We start from the raw sequence: 12289 nt of genomic DNA, 5'->3' as shown, positions 1-12289 counted from the left end.
CGAAAGGACATGAGCAATATATGTACGTGTTAATATATATGTAGATCTGCAACTACGATGTGACAAGCAGGATACCCGATTCGAGGAAACTTCTTCAAGCGCGCACTACCCACTACGAGCATATGCGCACCCGCATGCATTTAGGATTACCTTTCGCTGCTTTCAGAGGCTTCATGTTCTACACTCGCGGCTGCATAAGTGCACGAGTTGTCACTTCTCGTACGACGTATATTCGTGTAACACAATTTAAAACAGACGTCAAGCTTGGTGAGCAGTGTCCATCGGCTGCAGTTGAGTTGCTCACAACTTTATAGCCCCGAACGCCATTAATGTATATTAATCGACAAGAATTATCCAAGTTAACACGTTTTCAGTGGATAAATGGAAGCACAACTGTAAATTCAATGAAGCAAACGAGAGTGTTTGAAAATCCTTTCTGCAGAAGATGCCAAGTCCCATATTTCTTTGCACAGTTCTCTCCTGTGCGAAAGCATTCTACTGTACAACTCGCACGAGCCTTGAACCTCGTGCAACGACAACAATCGTGCAGCTGTATCGTCTGCTGACTAATGAGCAATCGAGCGCACAATCACGATGCGTATTGTGTGTGTCATGCGTCTACAGTTGCTCAGTCGTAGAACACGATCCAGTGGTAGTAATTCGTCGCCTCTACGATAATACCAGGGTGAAATTGGGTGGAATTGCGACTGTCATCTCGAAAGATGAAAAACAAATTGAAAAAAAAAAAATTAAAATTAAAATAAAGCCACATTTGTATAAATCCCAGTAGAAATTTCGTTACTTACGATTTCACTGGAAACGGTTCATAGGCGAGGAGTGTGAGGAAGGTAAATAAATTAGTTGCTATACACATGGTCAAGAATTTTTAAAAAATACAAGAAGGAAACTTTTATTATATATTTACATGGTAAACAATATTGAGAGGATATATACTACATATAAACGCTTCGTATATGTAATATTATGAATTCGTATTCGCGTCTTATTCGCGTTTCGAACCACGCAGAGTTCGTCTGATCCGAGATTAATTCCTATGTAATGTCTTTATCGGCGCGATTTTTGAGATGCGTACAATGTTTGAATAACGCATTACAGCAAGAGTCGAGAACACGATTGAGATGAGACTAATCGTCGAATTGAAAACGTGACTTTAGTAGACGAGATATTGGTGAGGTGATCGAAGATTAATAAAGAATACAATCATGCACGATAGAATCGTTAAGATATTTTTGATTAAAGTATAAAACAACCTGTGAGAAGAACGATCAACGCGATTCGTCATAGTGTTTGTAGACGATTGTGCTTTTTTCAGATATTCTCAAAAATTCAATCGTTTGAAGAATGTGAATAAAAGTTTATCAGAGTGAAATGGTTTTTATTACGTTGTGAAGTTGAGTCGATGAAAAATCATTCAATTACTGTCGATTTATTGTGCGTGTGTTAAAATTTTCGATTCTTCTTTGCTTACAAATGATTTAGTATCCGATCGGACGCTGATCGATTATGAGAGTCGAAGCATTTGATCACTGTTTTTTTTTTTTTTTTTTTTTTTTTTAATATAAAGATTGAAAATATTTTTCTATATAAATGAAACAACCATTCGATCTTCAATGTTATTGTGCTTATTGTTGCGTACTGTACGATTACGTATCGTCGCAGTTTTCCTCGAGCTCGTATACAAATGCTGTACTAAAAAATGGTTTTTTGACTCAAATTCGCAACAAGATTTCATTTTAAAAAAACCCTCTGCTTTCGTTATGGAAAAGTATGTTTTATCTAAGATCTTCGATTATTTACACTTCACGTTAACATTCCAGAGGATATATAATCGAGACACGAATGAATTTTGAAGATCGTCATATTCGGTAATACTTCAATTATATTGGACTATCTCGTGTTTCTTTCGAGTATTTCGCTTTTATTTTAACGTTTGATTCGCTCTCTTCTTACGTACGAGCACAACAGTGTTTATCTGCTTCAATCGAGACGCATATTTTTTGGACTTTCGAGAATGTTTTTGCTTTTCATTGATTTTTGTTTTCAACATCGCATCGAGTAACGAAAGTTTGAAACAATGCGGACTTTTTTTCAGTGATAATTGAAAAAAAAATGTCTGTACTACATTGCCGTTGTTATTGACGATTGTAGGCGATTTACAGCCGAAGAATTTCCGCTTGTCATTCGAACGATCGTTTATTATTTTCCTCTTTTTAACCCGATACGATCACTCGTCCTGTCAAACGTGATCGCCCCACACCGTCGCCACCTTAAAGCGGTCCACCGATGCTAGATAAGTGCCGTGAGGATGCCAAGCAACCGCCGTCACCGCAGATCTGAAAACAGCCGAGAGACACCGGTTGATCAGCACGCTCGCAAGTGTTTAGTACACCGAGTATCTGCATCTCGTATAAGAAATAATAAAACTAAACCAGATGATGAGAAATGCACTTTTATGGATCAGGCAAGTTTTGCCTGTATAACGCTTATAGATAACGCACAGGGTGTGCCATATAGAAAATACTTCAGGAAAAACGTCGCAGTTCTACTGGGAAAGTGTGCAATTGCTTTGAAAAATGTTTCCTATTAAAAATGTACCGTTTTTCGAACTACATTCAATCTAGATTGGAAACATGAAAACGTCGATTTTTCTAAAGCATGAAAAATTATCATACCATTCGGTCGTGAACGTACATAAACATTATGGAATGTTGAAACTTTTTTTTTATGACGTCGTTGAGCGGATGTACTTTTTTTTAAAGGAACGCGACCTGTTGAAACTCTGCATTCCACGTTTGCGTCGGAACATGTGAAAACGACGAACGTTCAATATTAGTGCATAACAATATTTGGGCAATGGCAACATTCGCAATATTTAATTACTCGACTCGGATGTTTGACTCATAAATATTGTAATACGAAATTTTTGATGCTGTGTTTATGCTAAAACAGTGAAATTCAAATTTGTTTTTTCTCACGCTAACATGAGCTCCCTGGAACCACTAAACACAAGCGGACTTTTATAGGTTCGTTTTCTATCGTCATTCTATCGAGTGAACAAATAAAATTCGTCGAATTATCTTCAAGGAAATTGACTGAAAAAAGTTTCGACTTTGTTCATGTACCTTAAAACATTACTTAAGATTTTACTAATCCGCGAAGACGCCTATATTCTCGTATACCTTAAAGCCAAGTTCCTGCATGGCTCATTCGCCTGTGAAGATAAATGCAGCCATTTGAATTCGCGAAGAGAGAAAAATTGAATTTTTCAAGTTGAAAGTCCCTGCGCGCGGAGTCTTGTTTAACGAGTAAGAGAGCAGGATATGCAGAAGGGATTAGAGATGCGAGGGGACACGTTGCTCGTGAAATATTATGCCGGAACGAGAAGTAGAAGCTGTGGCCGTTAACGCGCTCACGGTTGCGTATATGAAGTCTCCTCGTAATTACAAGAAGACCCAATTATGCGAATCCTGAGAATATATCGCTCGCATAAAGCTCCATGCGTTTTAGGTGAAACGAGAAAAATACGTGAGCCACAGAGATGCCCGCACGTGTATTTAAATCCTCAGGATATCGCGAGACTGACAACACGGAAGGACGTTGAAAATTTTTTGGAGGCAGCAAGGACGAGCCGAGGCTTAGTTTCCAAGCGATTTTACTCGTGTACTCTCAATTTTTTTCCCTTCCGCTCTTACTCTTCATCTTTTTATCTTTTCCTCTCCTTCTTTCGTCGCTTCATTGCTTTCTCCCATGATTAACGGTATCCGAACGAGCAAATCGTTCGCGGGGATTAGCTCGGTACGTGCCTCGTCATCCACGAGGGTGACATTAACTGATTTTGTGGCCTGGGGGGTAATCCATGGCCAATTATGGTCCCCCACCAAGATTGTCAGCGCACGCGCATATGTGTCTAAGACGGTAATTGACTGGGTGAATCGCGTTCCTCTTGGAGCTAACCGACCACCGACTAACTGTTATACAAAAGACCACCATCCAGACCTTTTACCCTTCGACCACACGTACACGTGCTCAATCCATTCAGACTAATCTCAATCTCGTTTCACTAAATTCTTATTCTCAAATTACCCGATATACTCTCTCATTTTATAGTCGATTTCGCGTATATTTATATCAAGAATCAATCACATCGGCGCTCCAACATTATTATGTGAAACTTCCAGTGAAAAAACGAATCGTTTTTTACAGTTGCGAGCATCTTTTGTTACGATCTGTAGGAATTTGGATAATTGACGATTCATTTGGGTTCGAAAATGACAAATTTATGCACCCTTGACCCTTGGGGCATGAATCAGCTAAAAGTCGAGGGTGGAGACAAAACGTTGGAACTACTAAAATTTCGAAGAACTAAAATCTCGAGTTTATAAACTTCGAATGATAATATGGGGACAAATCATTTTGACTGGAGCTTTGAATGTTGAAAATAAATAAAGTAGAAAATTCAAGGTTCGAAGCACGTTTACATCGAAAATAGAATGTAACAATAGCTCATATAGAACGACGACTAAAATATCGATTTTTCGAAAATTCGACTATACTCAGCAATACCGTGAATATTCATAATTTTGAAAATATAATAACGAAAGACTAAATATTACTGAGGTTGAAATATTGAAACTACAAAAAGTGGAACTGTCAAAATAACGAGACGTTAGAAAGTCAATAGATCAAAATAAAGAAACGCAGCGGAGCTCAAAATACACGCGTCTCACTCACTCACTTACTCAGACTGGTCATCTCCAATTTCAAACATCGCCATTTTGACTTTCGCCTTTTCGAGCCATCGCTATTCTGCGTATCTAAGTTTTATAGGCTCGAAAAATTCACTTGCGATTTTTTGCTACCCTATATTCTGGTCTGTCCATAAAACTCTCCATTTTGAATTCGAAAATACGAATTTTTGACATTCGTATGGTCTGTTAAAATTGCATTCGAAATGAAAACTATCGAAATACATAACTATCGAATATATTTTCGAGTAAATACGAATTCAAAGAAGGAATATTCGATTAAACGCGTAGTCTGCTAAATAGTCGATCGGAGATAAGAATTTCGAATTACTTATTTCCTCTAATCTAACATCACAAGTTAAAAAATTTCGAAATATCGACGGTTCTACAATTTCGTAATTTGACATATTGAGCCCTACCCATAGTTGCGAACTGAGAAATGATAAAAGCTAGTGAATTTTGCGACACAGTTTAACAGGAATATGACAATACGACTTTCTCATTCCCATCACAAACGTATATTCCTTCAAGCTTTTTATCTCCCATAGACGAAATAAATTTTTCACATAAAACTCTGTTTTGAACTATCTAACGTTTGGAGACAGAGAGTCCGAGAGATCGGTACTTCGGAAGTCTAGACATATGCTCCACTTGAATTTTCTACTAGAACGCCCTCGTTTCGGCCCTCGAGTTTTCTCATTGGGACCGCGGCATGTTGTATATCGTGTAAATATCTCGCCCAGCTCATAAACGTAAGATGCACTTTTGCTTCTCGCTGTCCTCGTAATTTCACGATGTATATGGGCGTCATCTCTTTATAGGTTGAGGAAGAGTGGGGGTGAAAATAGTTATGAGCGTCGATGGTCATTCAATCGGCTAGGATAGCGAGTCTCATGTCGTGAGAGTTCGTGTCATTGAGTTCGTACCGGCGTTGTCCCTTTTAACGAGAGAATCTTTGAGAACGGAAAAAGATCGAACACGCTGAAACGTGTATTACGATTCTCGAGTGAAAGGACCCAGGAACTGAAGAGAACGATGAAAATAACGTCTGGAGAGGACTCGGGTGAAGAAATTCCATGGAACATAAGAAGAAGGATTCAGCGGTCGCGAGCTAACAGCTTAATGCGCCTAGGCGAATGTTCGGCGATTGGGGAGTGCGCTGTATGTGTGCGGGTTCAAGAAGGAACGTGAAAAAGGGAAAGAGAAATAAAATGAGGCTGCAATGGAACTCTCGGTTCGGAGAACAGTTTTCTCCCAATATTTTCAACAGGGGCTATTGAAAGACTGAAAGAAACGAAATAAAAGAAAGCAAAGGAATAAAGTAGAAGGAAAAAAGGAAAATAAGTGAGATGGTACGTGTTGCGACAAAGGGGGGTTTCGGTCTAGTGAGGTGTCCGCCCGTGAGTACAGTGTGAAAAGAGGCGAACTCTGCGAAAAGAAGCGTATTCCATCAGGGTAAGGAGTTTTCTCGAGGCTGTACACACTGAATGCCCGAGTCGCGTCAGTGAGTTTAGCTCCGCTGGGAAAAACCTGTCCCCGGACGCCATCGATATTTTCACCGCGGGAAGTACAGTTTTTCAGCACAATAAAAATCCTCGACATCGCTAGTTCCGCTAGCATGATGTACCGCTTAATTGTCCTCCGCTGATGACTAATGATCAACGGTTACTGTTGAGATTTTTTTTTCTAATTAACGACTGCGAAGTCCAATTTTTTATGACACCGGCATCGGTGTATGACGGATTAGTGGCTTCTATAAAAAGTCTTTCGCCACATGACAAAGAGGGTTCTCATCAAGTATGAAAACGCGGAATCTACAACGTTTATTTGTAACTCGTTACGATGACTCCGAGTAGTTTGAAAATCATTCGACTCGAGGAATTTATTTCGTTAAAATATGAGAGAATAAAAGTGATTGTATTGTTGGAAAAATGCATCGATTCCAGGATCGCAGCTTTACAATTAAACGTACTGTGCGAAATGTTTTGTAATGATGCATTAAAGAAAAGTTTATCGAGTCACGGACTCGCGGAGAAGAAATTCGTTCAGAAGAGAGAACACTTAACGAATGATAATGAGAAATAATAGGTCAGAGGAAAAAAGAAATGGGTCAGTTTTCTTTCAACACCTTTCCCACCCTCTGTGAGAATGAACAAAGAGAAAGGGTCGAAAAGAAAAGAAGCGAGGCTACGTGCTGTGGCAAAGCGAGCAAAAGCCAATACGATAGCGAGAGAGAAAGAGGGAGCGGGGCAGGGTCGAAAAAGAGGAAAAAAGAATCCGCAGACTTTCTAGAAGAGCGGGCGCGTTCGAAGCTATATGCCGTGAACGCGGTAGAGACGGCGTTTTCATCCCCGTCAGGGGAATGCCTTCTGCAGACGCCGACGATATTTCTACCACCGCGGGACCCACACGTTTTCCTTTTCCCTCTTTCCTTTCTTATCCTACATCCAACTGTTAGCTTCGCCTATTATACCAGCACTGAGAGAAAGGGAGACGGAGAGAGAGAGAGAGAGAAAGAGAAAATACACATACGAGGAAAGACGAAAGTAGAGAGAAGAGAAAAACGATGGATGGGGAAACGAAGCAATAGCAAATCAACTTGACATTGTCTTATATTGAAAAACGTCAATGAAAAATGGCCAACGATAAGTTTCATTGCTACCGAAATACTGTAGGCACTGGAATAAGGTTGTTTATGTGGTATGAGGCACCAAAAGACATGATGAAATGAATGAGACGACGTGTTATACGTAGAAAGAATAAATAAACGAGTTTACATTGAGAGTAGAGAATTTTGCGAGTTATCACGAGCCCTTATTCTTGTCGCGGACGATAAAACAGCCACGGGAATAAGGCAAAGGAACGCGAGAAATTCACGACACGAAAGAATTTGCACTCGCGCTCGAAAGTATAAACGAAGATCGAGCTGCTCTTTGCGCGTCCTCCTCGAGTTGAACGCAGCAGCCGCACACGTTGTAGACAACGACAAGGATGACAAGAATGAAAACGCGAGTGGCTCTCGAACGTTACACATACTGCGGTCGACATGTCACCGAGTCATGTCGGATGGATTGATTTTACCCGCTCACACCGCTGACACCGACTTAAGATTGCTCCCTGCTCCCACTAGATCGAAGCATAGGGCGGAAGAAAGGATAAAATTTGCGAGGGTAAAATTCCTCGAATTATTGCTCTCCTTCATCGTATATGTTGCGTTAGATACTTCACAATGTAGCATACGTGCTCAGCCAGGGGTCGCAGTATCCAGCACTGGCTCGCTCCTCGCTTCTTCAATGCGTGAAGCGATATCAAATTCTTCTTGGCACTTGACTCCATCTGGCGCTTCTGGCTTCTGGATGATATGGTGTAACAATTTTTCATGAACGCAGAGCGGAACGCGATGGCAGGCGGTTTACAAAATTGATATCGTCAGATCGTCGACCCTCCTTTATATGTATGGGATATCCCAATCAGAATTGGCTTCCACGAATCGTTTCCACCATTTTCATATCTTCCATACAAAAGTCTGATGTGCGGGCTCGTAATAAATGAACCCTCTTTTTCAGGGTTAGCGAATAATCAGTTTGACAACGAACGTATTTTTCTGAACACGACTCCTCCCCGATGGGGCTTTCACGCTCGCCATAAAATGTAGTTTATAACTAATGGGCTATAAATATTCTTTTGGAAAATGTTCAAATAATTGAAATCGTTATACATAGTTTCCACACGATGCAGTATCACAGCATCGTTTATTATAAATATCCAAATAACAACGATAGACTTGTTACCAACAATTCTTTATATAGAAAAAGTGTGAATGGATAATTCTGCGGTGTTAGAAACTAACCATTTTAATCGGAGGAAATCAAATTTGTTGGGGAACTGTTCTGTTAAAGAAATGACAAATAAAAAATGTTTTTTTTTTTGAGCAGAGTCAAATTTCTCTTATTTGCGTTATCGTTTATGTTAATTGAATACCAGAATTTTGTGGGTGAGTAAGGAATGCATGATAATTCCATTTGAATAGTGAAGTATTGCATTAAGGCCTTATGTACACTTGTGATGGGCAGAAAAATCGAATTTTTTTTATTAGATTTTCTTCAACTACAGTGTCTGAAGAATATTCTCGACAAATTTCATAAAGATAATAAGTGGTATAAATTTGGAATGGAGTTCCGCCAATTTGAGAAATTTTTTGATGGAAAAATTGTACAAGTACATGAACCTCTGTACTAATGAATGTCGTTCACAGTTTTTCAATAAACATTTATTTTCTTGTCGAAAAAAAAACAAGAAAATCACGTTTTTTCGTCCGCTTCAAGTGTATATAAGACCTTAAAATAAAACTTGAGTGTTCAAAAGAGGAAAAAAAATTTTTTTCGAAAGGTAATTTAACTCTCTGATTAGTTAAAGATCCGAAGTAGTGTTTCCAACCTTTTACTCGCTTGCTTCGCAATTGAAATTCGGGACATGAGAATTCTTCTTCCTAAAATTCTGAGAAAGCTCTCATTTACTAAAAAGTACGAGTTCTCGCAAAATTTTATGAGATAATGAAATTCTTTGGGGTATCGAAATTCTCAGTGGAGAGAGTTGTTGAATTATAAAAAAATGTGAAGGAAACAATCACTCAAATGTTGATCTCTTTGCGGTTAAACAGTTTGAAGATTATGTAAATATGTCATTGGTGAAAAGAACAGTCACATAAAAACAAGGTGCTTCAGGGAAATGTCAGTGATAAAAGTTGGAAAAATGGCGGCATCTGAAGGAAATTTTTTTGAGCTATTAGTTTATAATGCATTTTCTTTATTTGGCCCCGGTCCAAATTTCGAAGGATCAACGATTGCTCTACTTATGCGTCCACACACAGTACAGTCCTTCGCGAAAAGAAGTCCTTAATGGTACGCTCATTGATGCTTGCTCGCGACTCAGAACGCTCAGATCTTTCATCACCGTGTGATGCACGTATTCCTTGTAACAATTTTCATAATGAGAACATGAATATTTCCTCCCTACGCAATTACATTTTTCCACTAATTTTTCAGCGACCCATAAAAGAGAGGAGTGAAAATCTTGCTAGCAATTTGCGAAGAGCACGAACGAATAAAATCCAAAGAAAATTTCGGTGCCTTCGCGCAATTCTGTCAATCCTAATTCCCAGCGCAGAGAGTCGAGTATTTTTGGAGTATACGTGTGTAGAGAAAATAAAAATACGCACATCGTTGATAAGCGCAGATGGAAAGCAGGCTACGGTAAGAGATTTTTTTCCACCCCCTTGACGATTTAAGTGCGCAATGTTCGCATCGCATATTATATCTCGTTATGCTCGCCGTACATAAAGTGCGAACGTGACTCGCAACCGGGATGAACTTAAGGATTAACCAGGTCTCATATTGTCAAGAGAAATGGTGACACCGGTGCCTTAACCGTCGACCTGATTCCTAGGTACATGTGAAAAACATGTAACTATATTCCATAGCGCGCGATACATATAAACGAATGTGGGACATGCGGAATAATATTTACGATTTTTCATCGGCTCGCGAGATCGCGCGGTTTTACATATTATGCGAATGAGTGCGAGATCTCGTTAAACGTCACAAACGGGCATGATAGCATATACAGAAAAGAGAGAGGATCAGCGCTGATACACACATGAATCGTAACATGGACGCGCTTTTATTTATTCCTCGAGCTGCTCGCGGACCTCTCGTAACGACGATATAATCCTCGTGGTCACGGCGAGTAATTGAACTAGTTTGTACGACGAATTATTTACTGCTACCAGTTGCAAATTGACGTAATTCGTTACCACGACTAATTAAGAGCTATATTTCGCATAACCCGTTCGTTCAAGCTCTTCTCTTGCCTGCTCTCGTGAAGATTTAATTGGAACATGTATACACACATCCATACAATCCCACCTCCATTGGTATATCATATTTATATGAAACACTATATACGTATAAGAGCTATAGAATTCCTTTGAGTGTGGTATCCGTATATACCGATGAATGGCGTAGATTCATCGTGTACATGATGGGACAACACGAGACGAGAAAAGATATGGTATGAGGCTCCTTACAACGAACGATCCTCACGTTCGAGCGTGACGTATCATCTCAAAGATTAAGTATAGGTGTACAGCGTGCTAGACGTATATATGTGTATGTATGTGTGTATGTAGGAATGTGTATTCACGTATAAGCAATGGGATTGAACATGCCTCAACGACATTAGCGTTCCCATTCCCATACTTTTTGTAAATTTCCTTTCGTCCTTATTTTCTATTTCACTCATTATTCACTCTCGTTCTTCCGCGTCTATGCAGGCTGGAGCAAGGCGATTGAAAAACCCGGGTGAATGACTCGGCTGTGAGGAAAACGTTCGAGATGTGCAGAGATAGATTTGTAGATGGTGGCGTAATTCCTTTGTAGCGGGAGCAGATTAGTGGGACTGGTTGCTATTCGTGTTCAAGGTAGAAGAATTTTGCGAGATATTTTTTCGCCATGGGATTTCGAGCTGATGAAATAATCACGATTTTTTTAATTTCATTGTAAATTTATGATTTTATTCGTTTACTGTCGCAGCGTGGTTTGCATTTATTTCCTAATTAGCTGGGTTTTTTAATGGATAGTGGACGATTCAGAATTTTCTTTCTCAATGACATTTCTATTCGATATTTTATAAGGAATAGATGTTTCCCGGAAGCGAATTTCGACAGCGTGGCGAATGAGAATAATGTTGGGGAATCTATGGCGAAATAATATACACTGAGAATCGGATGGAGTAACTGAAAATTTCTGAGGCGTTAAAGTTACGAAATAAATGAAAAAGCCAAAGTCCTTCCTCTCAGGGAGCTTTTCATCTTAAAATCTCGTATCTATTTCAAACTGCCCCCCCCCCCCCTCCGCCCTCCACCGTTCTTCACTCTTCTCTAGTAACCGTGTGCATCTTAATGAAATTCATTCTTCGTACAATTTCTGTCGCAACCGCGGTCGTCAACGATCTCATTCGTATAACGTCGCGAATACGCGACTCTCGGAGATAGACTGGGTATCCTCGTTGTGAGAGCATCCAACCGCGCTTCGTCTCAGTGCTTTCTGCTTTCGAGCTTCCAGCTTTCGCAGCGCTGATTTTGTATACCTTCCTTTCTGCCTGAGCTAGAGACTTAGAGCAATCTTTTCCTCGTTCCCTTTTCACTGTACGACGCTTTTGTACCAACAATTCTCTTCGCCCCTCACCCCAACATTCACCCCTTCTTCTTCCTCGAAAATTTCACTTCCGACTTCTCGAGGTCTTCGAGGATGGGATCTGCTCTGGTTTAACCTTCACTCCTTTTCTTCCACATTCTTGAATTCTCTTTATCCAACTGTTTCTCTTTTCGTATTGTTCATCACTTTACGTGCATCATGCGGATCCTCCCCGTCATCGCAAACCAGTCATTCTCGTAAGCATACGACACAGCGTCCTTAATATCTCGTCATAACAGTATGTGACGCGCATGCATCCCCTTCTGTTTC

The 12289-nt window shown here is 39.9% G+C and overlaps 1 protein-coding gene across 1 annotated transcript in view; it reads right to left on the bottom strand.

The window, feature by feature from the left end:
• Positions 1-1550: 1550 nt before the first annotated feature.
• The window catches only part of Atg16 (Autophagy-related 16), a 418555-nt gene continuing 407816 nt past the window's right edge, over positions 1551-12289 (bottom strand). Inside the window, exon 12 of the mRNA XM_043413064.1 lies at positions 1551-2354. Coding sequence (XP_043268999.1) covers positions 2258-2354 — 97 coding nt within the window. The 3' untranslated portion in view covers positions 1551-2257. The remainder of the gene's footprint in view (positions 2355-12289) is intronic.

The sequence above is a fragment of the Venturia canescens genome, chromosome 1, assembly GCF_019457755.1.
Source record: "Venturia canescens isolate UGA chromosome 1, ASM1945775v1, whole genome shotgun sequence".
Classification (NCBI taxonomy): Eukaryota; Metazoa; Arthropoda; class Insecta; order Hymenoptera; family Ichneumonidae; genus Venturia; species Venturia canescens.
This window is presented reverse-complemented; position numbering and strand designations above follow the sequence as displayed.